At 40.7% G+C, this 13754-nt stretch overlaps 1 protein-coding gene across 2 annotated transcripts; it reads left to right on the top strand.

Moving 5' to 3' along the window:
- The first annotated feature begins 30 nt into the window (after nucleotides 1-30).
- CCNE1 (cyclin E1) lies at nucleotides 31-12426 on the top strand. 2 transcript variants are annotated; one of them, XM_005152200.4, is made up of 11 exons: nucleotides 31-359; nucleotides 476-566; nucleotides 808-876; nucleotides 6966-7108; nucleotides 7182-7317; nucleotides 8142-8288; nucleotides 9097-9192; nucleotides 9556-9690; nucleotides 9807-9918; nucleotides 10005-10162; nucleotides 10958-12426. In XM_005152200.4, exons 1-11 carry the CDS (start codon nucleotides 346-348, stop codon nucleotides 11078-11080), a joined length of 1224 nt encoding a protein of 407 aa, XP_005152257.1. In that variant the 5' UTR covers nucleotides 31-345; the 3' UTR covers nucleotides 11081-12426. The 2 variants fall into 2 exon arrangements, with proteins under 2 accessions (XP_005152257.1, XP_030907842.1); XM_031051982.2 differs by having other exon boundaries at nucleotides 32-359; nucleotides 817-876; nucleotides 10958-11198.
- The last annotated feature ends 1328 nt before the right edge of the window (nucleotides 12427-13754 follow it).

Here is a 13754-nt window from a genome sequence, read left to right on the forward strand (position 1 = left end):
GCGCCCAGCGGAGCCCGCCCGCGCCGCGCTCCCGCCCTGCCCCCGCGCCCCACCAGCGCTGCCCCGGGCACCCACCTACCCAGATACCTTCCTCTCTGGTCCGGAGAGGAGGCGGGCGACGGAGTGCGGGTGCTGCTGGGCAGCGGGTGGTGGGTGCCCCGTCGCCTCCTGGGGTGACCGGCTGCGGGGTTGGGGGAGCCGGCGGGGCGGCCCGGGGCTGCGACCGCCCTTTTCCGCGCCGTGCGCCCGCTTCTCCGCGGCTCTTTGTGGGGGCTGAGGCTTGGGCCTTCTCGGCTGATCCCCGCACAGCGTTCCGCTCGCCCCGACCCGATCCAGGCGTGCACCATGCGCCGGGAGAGGTAAGTCTGCTTGCTGGCCCAGCCGTGCGCGGGGCCCTCTAGGCCGAGGTCCCCGCAGGCACCTCTGAGGAGGTTCCTTGCTGCCACAGCTCCTTTAGCTTCTCCTCTCTTGGCAGTGACTGCTCGGAGGAGAAGGCGCCCGCCAATGGGGACGGAGCCGCTGAGAGCGCCATGCGGGCCCGCAAGAGGAAAGCTGATGTGGCTACGGTGAGTGTGGGCCCGCCCGGCCCAGCCGCCCACCCTGGTGCCCGCAGGCCGGCGCCTGCTCTGCTGCCGGGCTTGGCCTCAGAGCCCTCGCCTCCTTTTGTTGGGTGTCTGCAGGCCATGTGGTGGTCGGGTGTGGGGTGGTTGGGGGGGGTCTGCTGCGGGACTGTGGTCCTGAGGGACCAGGCACACGGCTGCTTATCCTGTGGTTTGTGCTTCAGAAACTACATGTTACTTTTGGTAGTTCTTGCAGGATCCTGATGAAGAAGTTGCAAATATGGAGCTGACTAGAAAAAAGCAGTGTGAAAATCAGGTAACTGATTTGTCTTTAGGCTGTACTGCTGCAATCTTGTTTAATTTTATTGTTACTTTGCAGTACCCTATTCCTTCAAATGTGGTAAAAACAGATATATATATAGGTACCCATGCTGTATAGCAGTGGGCAAGGGGGGCTATCAACGCTGGCTGATGAAACATGCAAAACACTTCAGTCTGTACCAGTTGCTCTTGAGTCTTTACAAGAGATGGGGCCCCTGTTGGTCTAAAGCATTGTTAATACTTCACTATAACCAATTATCCTGGGATTGCAAGGGTGCACCTTACAAAAGCCTTCATTTGCCTTTAGTTCGATGTGGAGGGATTCTGCACTGACCTCTTTAGAGAGTTGCAGGAGTACAGTAAGTGCTTACGTGCTGTACTTTGCAGGCCAAAGCACAAGACCCTTAAGCGTACAAGCAGAATCATCTTTTGAGGTGGTTCTCTTCATGATCATGTCTTTACTTGTATCACATGGGAGAGGAAGGATCTCCAGGATACTTTCTACTGTCTGCTCCATTCACATTGAGAAGGGTTATTATTAGACTGAAAAAGTAAGGGCTTCCTGATCAGAACTTGATAAGTTTTTAGTAGATGCTAATGGAGTAGTAAAATACCTTTCCTTTCCTTATGAAACAAAGAGATAATTTCTATCAAGTCACCTGTGGAAATCGGGCCTACAGTGGAGGTTGGTAGTGACCATTGCCATCTTTCTCCATAAGTCATCCAGAAAGATCTGAGTTAATTAAAACTAACTTTAGTAGTACCCTCTTTTCTCCCCTCCTCCCTCTGCCCCTGGTGCCCTTCCCATATTCTTCAAAACTGAGGTGCTTTTGGTACCTATATCAGATGCTGTATTGGTATACAGTATTGAAAGCATGATGCTTTTGTATATCAAGATGCCCACTCTAAATAAAGCAGAATAGCCTGTTTTCTGAAGCAGGTTCAACTCCCCCTCTTCCTTCCCTTCCCCTTTTCCCTCCCCTCTCCCCACCCCTTCCCCCCATTTTTTCCTGCATGTACACACACACACACACTTGCTTGGTCAGTGGCACTAAAACTTCAGCCTGTTAATGCACGTACAGGGTGATACTTAAGCTGTAAAAGTCATGATCAGGGAGCACAGACCATGCTCATTTGGTACGCAAGGCTATGCATAATGTGGCACATGTAACCAGAAGTGGCAGCTGGAAGTTCTAAGACTAAAGTGCTACCATAACAGATGGGCATCATTGTTTGGAATGGTCTCTGCTTGTTGCAACTGCATATACTAGTTATCAGTCAACATATTAAACAGGGCTCAAATGGTGAGCATTTAATGAGGGGATCTCTCCTTCCCTTCTGTCTTTCTCTTGTGTGGTATATTAAACTAATTTCTCACTTCTGACAAGGAAGAGCTGCCTGTCCTTTACCACTGCTTTCTCCTTCACCAAAAGATTCATTCTGCTTGATCTAAGCTAAGCTTGATCTACCACTTATGCATGTTTATTGCATAATAATAAGGTATTGTTAAAAACCTCACAGGAGCCCAATTCCACCTTCTTTCATAAAGACAGTGAAAGAAACTTGAAGTGTTTTCTATACATTGGCCTTCAACTTTGAAAGTAGATAAAGGCTTTCATTCCTGTGTTCCCAGCCTGGTAGCTATTCAGAGTTAGTCTGGGAATGATAGGTAAAGTAAAACTTAGATAATTTAGGCATCCATAAAGTAGGCATTCAAAATACTTGTGAATTTTTAAAGTTAATCTTAGAATACTGGTGTGATTTGCCCCTTTGATTTTGTAAACCATAAACAAAATGTGTGCCTGTATTATCAACCCCTACACACAGATGTTTTTTCTTTTTTGTTGTGACAAAGTAGCCAGATTGTTACAGGTCTGGTTGGAAAAAAAAAGCTAACATTTGGCTGCACAGCAGCAGCTCTTGAGGCTGTGGTGTGACACAAGCTATTCTGATATAAATTGCCATGGGCCACTAATGAGAATATGTTTATGGTTCCAGCAGCAGTATAGCAGGCTTGTATGATAGCCAGTGAGACAGCTATTTTGTTGAGGCACAACATTTCTAAAATGCAAGTAGCTATAAATCCACTGCAGCCTATACCACATGACTTGTACATTAAATAAATTGTTTACTGACACTAGTTTATACATAAGGCAAAATATCATAGTTGCATTCCACTTTATGGCATCTTCATAGTAAATTCATTAGTTTGTTTCTGTTGAACATAAGGCCTGAGCTCTTAATTAGAATGCTGTTACCCTTTATGTGATGAAGGGGTGGCTATATCATCAGGTTTGTGACAGCAGAATACTGCGTAAATTCTATGTTTGATTTTAGAGGACTGGCACTGCTGTAATTCTGCTAGCAATTCTCCTACTAATTCTGGCTGCTTTCTGTGGATGGATACACTTCCAAGAGTCTATGTAAAACAAAATCTAATCTAACTAGATTAGAGTCATCCATGCAATTGTGATATAAATTATATGGCCACCTCCATCTAGGGTGGAGAATTTACTATAGAGGTTTGTTTCTTTATATGAAGCGAACTAATCTTTTCAGGTGAAAAGAAGATGGAGTAAACTCTCAAGAAATTGGTTTAATTTCCCATGGGACACTTTTCCAGAATGTGGTCTTACTGTTGCCAGGATGTTCCACCTAACAGGTTTGAAAATATCCGCCAAAAAGTTTCTTTAACCAGCCTAATTTACCTTTGAAAAATCCAATTTAAACAAACAAAACAACATCCCTCAAAAGCAGCTTACAAATCTTCAGGCAAACAGATGTGAAAAGAATGTAAACTATATCCAGATTGAGGTCTTGACTTGGCCCTAGTCTGGGGTAGGTCAATATTCAGATCTTTAAAAAATTAAAAGTAGTAGAAGCACCAATGCTATTTAGAAAGAATTGGAACAGCTTAATAAGGTGAGTTGCTCTTCTCTCTCCTACTTATTAATTCTGGAATCTTTCTGATGCCAAAGAAAAACCCTATACTTCAAACTAATGTATCCTATGAGAGAAAAATGGCTAGAATTATGGGTCTTATTATTTCTGACAGACAAACTAAGGCTAGTAACTGGTATTGATGTCACTCTGCTACAAGGTGCTGTTTTTTAGGGTGGGGCAAGCAGACCTGTCCCCTTCCAGTTCCTTTCTGTTCAATTTTCATGCTGGAAATCCTTGCTGTTTCAGTGGAGCTGAAGGTACCCTTTTGCTCTGCTTTCCTGCTGCCCTCTTTGCCCTGACTCAGGAAGCTTGTACTGGGGGGGGGGGGTGTCCAGCTCATATTGAGATGCAGAAGTGTCTCAGCAGCCTATATTCTTAAATGTGGCTGCTTCACTGAAGCATCTGCCTGGCTTGTGACCTATATCCTCAGTGCTTACTGCCTTCTCCATTTTTTTTGGGTCTGGCCTATATACTTGAAGGACGTCCAAAAGATCTGTTTAAATGAACATTTGCTATATCAGTGAGTGACAGCATGCTGCAGAAAACTGAGGAATAGGAATATCTGAGCTTTAAAAAAAGCACCCCTGAACTCCTGGCTTTTCTTTTTTTGGAGCTGTATGGGTTTGGCTGCTCTCATCACCTTCCAATCTCTATCTAGTTCTCAGGTTGGAGAACTTTAACTCTGGACAACCATTCCTATTTCTGTGTCTGGAATACTACTGTAGATATCACCAACCTTTCTTGCTGGGTTCCATATAGATTTGTAGAGGCAGGTTTCCCCACTGATTTTTGGCTTGCCTCCTACTTCAGCCCCTTGCCTAAGAAGGAAGCCCAGGACTGTAGGATTTCCTTCACAAGGCAGCACAGATTCTCTGTAACATCTGTTGCTTTTTGGCAGCTCTCCCCTGTCAGGTTGGCACTGTGCAAGCCCAAAGGAAGCTCTTTGTGGTTTCCTCATGCCCTCCCCACCTTAAACTGTTTCTTTTTGCAGTGGTGGCTCCTGCTTCTTTACAGTTACAATGTGATGTAATGCCGTTTCTTGATATTGTTTTTTAATTTGTCTTGCTAAATCTGCTTTTAAAGCTCAAGAGTCTGATTTACAGCTATGGTGCTCTCTCACCAGTGCTAATTCAGACTCCTGTCTCTTTTCCCAGTAGCTGCCCTCTTTTGAGGCCCCTACACGCTTCCTTCTTGTCCCTTGCTAAGCCAAATGCTTTTTTCGGTTACTTGCATCTCTTTCCCAGTTGTTGTGGTGAGCAACATTATCTAATCAAAAACTTCATTTTCACTTCTTAAAATATCTAAGAGACTCCTGACCCTTTATTTGTATTTTCTTATTGAAGATTTGGGGGGGGGGGGGAGGGGGGGAAGGTGTGTGTGTGTGTGTGAGATACCTTAAGTTGATCCTGCTGCCATGTAGCATGTGAGACATCTATTTTGGTTGAACTCGGGACAAAGCAGCTCCCTTCCTCTTCAGAAGATGCTGGTGTAGTAGGCACCATTAATATATATATATATGTATATATATATATGTATAGGCACCATATATATATATATATATATGGCTGGGTATGTAGCTATGCTGGATTTGCATGTAGAACTCCAAGAAGAAAAGCTATCCATCTGTGTTTCAGTAACTCAAAAGTACAAAGAAGTCTTAGATGCGAGTGAACTGTGAAATGTGGGTTTTTTTTTTTTTTGTTTCATCAAGTCAGTGGTTTCTGTTTCTAAAGCTGGTGCTAGCAGGTTGCCATTTTGCTGGAAAGTGATGTCATTTGTAGCAAGAATGGCAAAAATCAGGTGTGGAAGCTTCCTTGCAAGAGGCAAAACTTCGTGTAAAGCATTTTACTTGTTAGCACCTGATGATTGTCCTGATTATTTATTTTTCTTAAAGCCCATCAAATCTTTTTAGGGAGTTCTGTCCTTTTAGTGGTGCAAAACAGATCAGCTTGCAGCAACATGGCTGGCTTCACTGTTAGGCAGAAAAACCAGAATTTTAATTTGCTTAGATATGATGACATGGAGCTGGTTTTGTTTTCTACTGACAAATAGAATAGTAATGTTTTTCCTGGGTAGCTGTGCGAAGTGTACACCAAGATCTTTGCTAAACAGAGTTAGGCAGGAGAAGGGTGAACATCAATTTTAGCTCTGGTCCAAATAAAAGTAAAAGGATACTGTGGGTGAAGTGTCGAATGTCTGACGTTAGCAGACCTGGCCATGTATATTAATGTACATGAAAAGGTCAACTTGGTGTTTTAATGAGAACTGATTAATATGTACTTGCTTTATTCTGAAAACATTTGTGTCATATGTGCTTTGTTTTTCCATCACTGCTGGATGAATGAGTAAGAAATTATTTAAATGATTATTTTGCTGTGTTCATTGTCAGGGTTGCTTTACATGGAACCATGGCTTCCAGTGTTTCATCTACATATTCCTTGCCAGAAATCCTGACCTTTTATTTAGGTGTTGAGATTCCATCTGCTTATCCTTTACCTGTAGGCAAGCATATTTCTGGTAAAACCAAAATGCTGCATTACAATAGGAGACTCTGACTTGGATATTGTTTCTTGAAACAGTTGTCCTTCAAGAGGAGGACAGGGTAAGTGTTCTTCAGCTTTAGTTATAAACTCTGCACTGGTAGTCCACACCTAGAGTGTTATGCTCAGTTCTGGGCTCCTCAGTACAGGAGAGACTTGAACACACTGGAAAGAGTCCAGCAAAGGTCTGCTAAGATGATTAAGAGACCAGAGTGTGTTTGTTATAAGGAAAGGCTGAGGGAGCTGGAACTGCTTAGCCATGAGAAAAGAAGGCTTGGGGAGATTTTTGTCAGTTGCATATAAATAGCAGGAGGGAGGATGTAAAGAAGATGTAGCTAGGACCCTTTACTTGGTGCCCAATGATGGGACGAGACATCTGGATGAAGTCCGAGGCCACTGGCTCTAGGTGGCCCTGCTTGAGCAGGGATGTTGAACAATATGTCGTACAGGTCCCTTCCTATCTCAACAATTCTGTGATTCTGTGTAGTTTAAAGAGGTAATCATAGTTGTTGTCATAGTTTTTCTGGCCAATATCTTCTATTTATAGCTAAAATGACTATTTTAAAAGGCACACTGTAAAATCTTGTGTTTCATTTAACAGCCATCATGGAATACTGATCCCAAAAATGCCCATATGCTGATTCCTACTCCAGATAAAGATGATGATCCAGTTGGTGTTGATTACTCTCAGTTTCCACACCTAAGTCTTGTTCGAACTAGAGTTTCACCATTACCAGTTCTTGGGTAAGTGCTGTTTTGCTGCTGCTAGTTTGCCTTCCTTTTTTATGATTTGAGACTAAACATTGATCTATCTTAGCTGGGCAAACAGAGATGATGTATGGAAAAACATGATGAAAAAAGAGGAGACGTATGTGAGGGATAAATTTTATATGCAAAGGCACCCTCTCCTGCAACCTAAAATGAGAGCAATCCTTCTAGACTGGCTAATGGAGGTAAGCTTTTCCATGCTTGTATTTCAAGTGTGCTTTTGTTGAAGTGTACTAACAACTGTCATGAGTGCCCTTAATGATATTTGCATAACCCATTTAATATTAGACACTCATCTTCATCTTGAAGTTAGTCAAAGAATGGCACCAAACTTTTTAAAAGTATATATAGTGGATTGTGTTGATGGTGTACAAACTGACGGTATTTGCTGTTGCTCATTGATAAATTGATAGTGAATAACAATAAACTTGTCCCCAAAGTGACGTAAGCTTTTTAAGGTCACACAGTAGACAAAAGCTGCAGGAGTGATTACGATAGTCCTTGCAAGAAGGAAGATGTGTGGTGGTTTGGAGATTAGATGTATCTTGCAACCTCTCTGTTATTTGCCACGTAGAATGTAATACAACTCTTCTGCCTGTATGTGAGTCTTTTTTGCTGTTCAGATGAATTGGCAGCATAGTCTCTGTTCTTAATTCTGAAGGATTTGTGAGAATTTTCTCTTTTGAGGTGCTGGAATGATGCAGCTTTGCAAAAATGAGGAACTGATGTTCTGACATTGTTAGGACATGTGCTTGCATTTCCTAAAAAGATATTCACTCTGATCTCTTTTTCTGGGGGGAGAGTTACTGTAGTGGCAGTCATCTTGTGTCAAAGGAAACTGTTTAACTCATGCTCCTAGTTAACATATTCCTTCACAATAGCAGTGAAGCAGAAAGCCAATATGAATTTTATGTTTAGCTTTTGATTTTATTCTTTAATACATCTGTAGCATCTGGTTTTGACTCTGCAACAGTGTTCTTGACCTTTGTAATCTCTGATGTCTCTCCAGGTTTGTGAAGTCTACAAGCTTCATAGAGAAACTTTTTATTTAGCACAAGACTTCTTTGATCGGTTTATGGCAACACAACATGATGTTGTAAAAACACTATTGCAGCTTATTGGTATCTCTTCTTTATTCATAGCAGCAAAGCTTGAGGTAAGTATCTCCAGCTTTACTGAAACATAAAAATGTGAATGGGCAGACAGTACACTTAGTGTATGCTAGATGGGTTTTGGCGGGCTTTATGGAGTTTGCTATGACATTTCAGCTGGAAGACAAAGATACTTTTTTTCAGTTTCTCTTGTTTTTCGAAGAAGTGTCTATGACCAGCTATCCTCACAGTATATCCGTAATTTTAAAAGGATAATCTTTTCAGTGTTAAATCTGAATTTTTTAATTACGGTTAAGTGAGTTTTTGCCTGGCTGCTGTATACAGAGACTGCTTGTTGCAGTTCTGTTGTCAGTGGAGTACCTACTGGATAAGAATCTGAGCTATTCTTTATTTACTGGAACAAATTCAACTGTTAAAATACATAGTGCTTTTTAAGTTCTTACTGTTTCTCTTATAAGAGAGCTGTTATTCTTCAATCTGTTATTCTCCAGTAAGGGCTAAGTGGCCTTAGGATATATAAAAAAAAAAACTTAATGTCAATTATGATCCCATCTCAGTGATGCTGTAGTCAAACATAAAGCATGTTGTACTGGTGCATTGAGTGAAAGGTGAAATCTATGAGCAGGAAGGTTGAACAAGAAATCTGTGGACATTAAAGGCAGAGGAGAACACCATGAGTTAGGATGGAGAGCTTGGTTCTTTTTTAATTTTCCCTCTGTTTTCAAATGCTGAGGTGGTGGTCCATTATTTTTCTTTTTGTCCTTCTCTGCCCCCTTTTTTTTTTTTTGAAAGCACATAGAGATTAGTTGCTATGTATTACACAAATTAAATGCTTGATTTCTTATCTTTCAGGAAATTTATCCACCAAAGTTGCACCAGTTTGCCTATGTCACAGATGGGGCTTGTACAGAAGATGAAATCCTCAGTATGGAATTGCTCATTATGAAGGTAGTACGTCAAAGTGGAATTAATTCTACTTGAGTTTTAAAAAATATATAGCATAATCAGACTAAAAGCAGAGAGGCTCAATTTGTCTTATGTACTGCTAAGAGGTACAATTTCTCGTACTAATTAGAAAATAATATTCTCTAGGTAACAAGTAATTTAGAGCATCTACCAATATGTGCGTGTTAACAAAATTAATTGTTCCCCACCCTATCAGCAGGAAGAGGTATAGGAGAGGACTAGATTTGTGTGTTTCAAAGATGCCTTGACCAACTGAATTACAGCTTCTGATCTGGATATAGTTGTGTGGTTTAAGTTAGAACCTCTTTATTAATACTGAAGTCTTGTGAATGCTTACTCTTTCAGGCTCTCAACTGGAACTTAAGTCCACTAACAGTTGTATCGTGGCTGAACATTTACCTGCAAATTGCATATTTAAACAAGCTTTATGAGGTATTGCTGCCACAATATCCACAGCAAATATTTGTACAAATAGCGGAGGTAAGGCTGATGTTTTGTTTTGGGGTTGTTTTGTTTTTTTTTTTACTTTAAATGCTATTTCACCTGGAAATAAAGTGTTCTTGTCATAGACATATTAAGCATCTGTTGTCTTGTAGCTCTTGGATCTCTGTCTGCTGGATATTGGCTGCTTGGAATATACATATGGAGTACTTGCGGCTTCTGCTTTGTATCACTTCTCCTCATCTGAGCTAATGCAGAAAGTTACAGGTATTTGCATTTATAAGCTAAGTCTAGTGTGTTTACAAACATTAAGTCTTCACTCAGGCAGATAACCATATGCCTTTGTCTTCCAGGTTATGAATGGTGTGAGGTAGAAGAATGTGTAAAATGGATGGTTCCGTTTGCAATGGCGATAAGGGAAGTTGGAAGCTCCAGACTCAAACACTTTAGAGGTGTAGCTCCTGAAGACATGCACAATATACAGACACACATAAATGGCTTGGATTTGCTGGTATGTATGTGCATAACGAAGACAAAATCTGTGTAATCTTCGAGTATTGTTTCTTCTTTGGTTAGAACATACAGTAAACTTCAGTGAAGCATTACTAGATAGATACTGAGTATATTCAGGTAATAAAAGGCACAAGGTTGTACTCCAGTTCCAAAATTCTTAGGAAAATTTTGTCTTGGGACTGACTTCTTCTGTGTTTTCATAAAAAGGTGATTGTGATGTAATTCTCTCATATCAAAGAGTAAATAATTACTTAGAGATCAGAAGTTTATTTCTACCCTTTTGAATACTTCAAATACTGTGCTATACCTTTCTCTCTAGAAAATGCAGGTCATGTAAACTTCTCTGATGAAAAAGAAAATACTGATCGCTTGAGAGTGATCTTGTGAGACTGTTTCATGGTGGTGATGGTTGACAAGAAGTTCAGCAAGAGTAGTTTTCAGCATGAGAATCTTGCAGAGGATCAAAATCTTGTCCAGCAAATTGTAGTTAATATTATATTTTTATTTTTTTTAATTTTAGATTATTTAGAAGTTATTCAATAGAAGTTAAAGTTCTTCCTGTTCAGTTGCTTCTGAATTTTGCTTTCTTTAAGATACAGGTACCATAACGCTGATCATAAGGTTTGAAAAGTTAATGCTGATCTCTTGAAGCTTGTATTCACTAACTAATGTGTACTACATGATTTATAGGTTGCTGTTAGTGGCATTAGACAGAGAGATGAATTACATTGCTCTGTTGCATAGATATACCAAAGTAAAGATCTTCTCTTATCTCCTTTCCTTATGCTTTCAGGACAAAGCTCAAGCAAATAAAGCCATGTTGTCTGAGCAGAATAGAACTTCACCTTTCCCCACTGGTGTCCTTACACCACCACAAAGTAGTAAGAAACAGTCTTCTGGACCAAAGCCAATATGACTTTAGAAACAGTTAACAGAGTGTTGCTGAAGTGCCTATTCTGCTGGTTCTAACTCCTGCTCCATTATGGACATGCTGTCAGTGAAGTTCATAAGCCTTTTTAGAATCTGAAAAAGAAATCTTACCTTTTTTCATGACAGAAGATATCTTCTATTTTAAATATTTTTATTGAACATCAAAATCTTCTAAAGAAGTGGATCAAGTATACCAGCCGCTTAAAAGAACACCGAAGAGTGCTCCAAATGCTGCTACAGAGGGTGATGCTTGATGTGACCAACTGTTCAGGAAAAGGGTTTGAAGTTTAGATTAGTTACTGTGCCGGTTTGTCCGTTGGATAATCTGCATTCAGACTGTCCCCTGTTGACAAACAGGCAGAAAGTGCTGTGGAAGACAATGTTTCAAAGCCTCTTTCAAATGGTTGGCTTGCAACTTGATGCCTTTTAAAAACTCTTTATTGTAAATGCTGCTATGTCTCTATCCATTTAGAATAAAAATGCTGTCTAAGACAGCTAGTTTTATGTATATTCCTATTTTTCTTTTAATTATGGTCAGCTAAGGTTTTTCAGATTGTGACCACTAGTAGTGTGGGAGTTGGGGATCAATAATGTAGTAACTGTCTCTTTATTTATTTACCACTACTGCTTATCAATTAAAACTTCCTTTTTGGATACTAAGACAAAATGGTCATGTTGGGCTACTTGGATTTCCCTTAGCCAGATGCAGGTGGCTAGGGAGGGGATAAAAGACATGACAAGTATATGGGGAATGCTTCCATAGCACATTTCCTAATCAGTGTACTGGGAAATTCTTGAATTGGATTGTCTGTATTGTTATGCTTAATAGCAAGAAGTGATCAATAGCAAAAGCTTACCTTTCCTTAAACCATAATCATTTAAACATTGGGATTTTGGCATAGTCGTTGGCAATTATAGCCTTCTGTGCAAAGCTGAGTTGTGGAATGGTGTGTGCCTTTTGACAGGAGGAGTTGTCCTTCTTGACTTTTGCAAACTCTGAGAAATTACAGTAAGATGTTTTCTGAAAGTCACAGTTCTGGAGATAAGAACAGAGAAATAGAAAATTGGTTTTCTCATGATGTTCACTTTGAAGGACTGTTCAACAATACTGAAAACTTCCGTGAGAATACCAGGATTCATCGTGTTGTCCTGAAGATAACTTAAATGCTTCAACACTTTCAGGAAGCTCCTGTTGGTTCATTTTTATAAACATAATTCCCAGCAAGGCTGCTTTTTATTATTGTTAAGTTATTCTCCCTATTTCTCTTCCCTGTCCCACTATTCTGTCAAATGTTAAAGCTTTAAGGTAATAAAAATGCCTATGGTAACTAATAGTAGGCAAATCATTTGTCTTATTTTTTTTTCCTTTCCTTGCAGTAACTGGTTGTATGTTCTGTGCTAACAAAATAAGTGTAAGTGTTAGCTGGACAAATTTGGTGCTGCCAGTTCAGGGATGTTTTAGTTTCTTGGAGAGCTACATGTCCTAAACAAAGGAATACTATATTTACCTGTTTATTGAAAAAGCTTGTAACTGAAGGAATTTGTCAAGAGCCATTTTGACACTTTGTTCAAATTTAAGCACACAAAAGCAGGGGCCAGAGAGGTGACGATACATGATAACCCTCCTGAAATGTAATTTCTAGGCTTAATTCCTAAATCACCAGGTAATTTTCCTGATTTTTGTAACATCCCCCTGAAAGGTCAACTGTCTTCATTTTGATGGGAAGCTGTCATCTGGCCCCAGAGCCACGGCCATCACCGCTTTTGCAGCTTCCTAGGGGTGCAATACTTCCCAGGAGCAGTGATTTGTATGAAAAACCATTTTCTTACATTCTGATCTTTATCTTGTGCTTTAAGAATCTTTGTTTCTGGTTGTCTTGCAGCATGTGTGGACGCTTATGTCTGTCTTGAGTGTGCTGTCATTCTAGGGTAGTTTGAAAAAATTATGTACTGGTTGCCATAGCCTGAAAACTGTTTTAGGGAGGAATGGGGTAGCTAATTTTAAGATGGAGAGTTCCCTCTATGTGGGGGGGATGAAAACCAACCACGGCCAAGCAAAACAAGTACAAAAAGCAGTTCCCTCCATCTATTTCATACCTGAGGATCCTATTCTCTTAAGTTCTTTCTGGTCACAGACCAGTCTGGAGATAGATTCATGGCAGGTGAGGAAGAAGCAAGTGCACAGCTCTGCTTGGCTGGATAAGAGACAAAGGTTTAGTGCCTTTACAGGTAGGCTGAAGTTTTTTACACTAGGATTAGCTACTACCAAACAATATGGTCCTGCAAGCAGCTGAGCCCATTGCATGAGGCTGCTGCTCCGGCACAGGAGTGGGGGGGCTCTGGGATGGGAGAACCCCTGGAAAGCAATTTAGCTGTGTGCTGCTCAACTGGAAACTGCTTCTCCCTCTAATAGCTATAGACCAGCATAAAGCATGCTGCAAAATAAATTGAATTCTGCAGTAACCCAGGTGGCATATGATTATCTTCCTCCTCCTGAAAGGTTTGTCATCACTATGTATCAAAACCTCACCTTGGTCTGAAAGCTGGGGGCATTGGAGAAACTGAGAGAAATGAATCCCATTTTAATTTTGGCCAAAATCTTGCAGAATGAAGAATGCACTGAGGAAATGTTAGCTGATACTGTGTGGTTTTATTAGTAT

The sequence above is a fragment of the Melopsittacus undulatus genome, chromosome Z (assembly GCF_012275295.1).
Source record: "Melopsittacus undulatus isolate bMelUnd1 chromosome Z, bMelUnd1.mat.Z, whole genome shotgun sequence".
In the NCBI taxonomy this organism is placed as follows: Eukaryota; Metazoa; Chordata; class Aves; order Psittaciformes; family Psittaculidae; genus Melopsittacus; species Melopsittacus undulatus.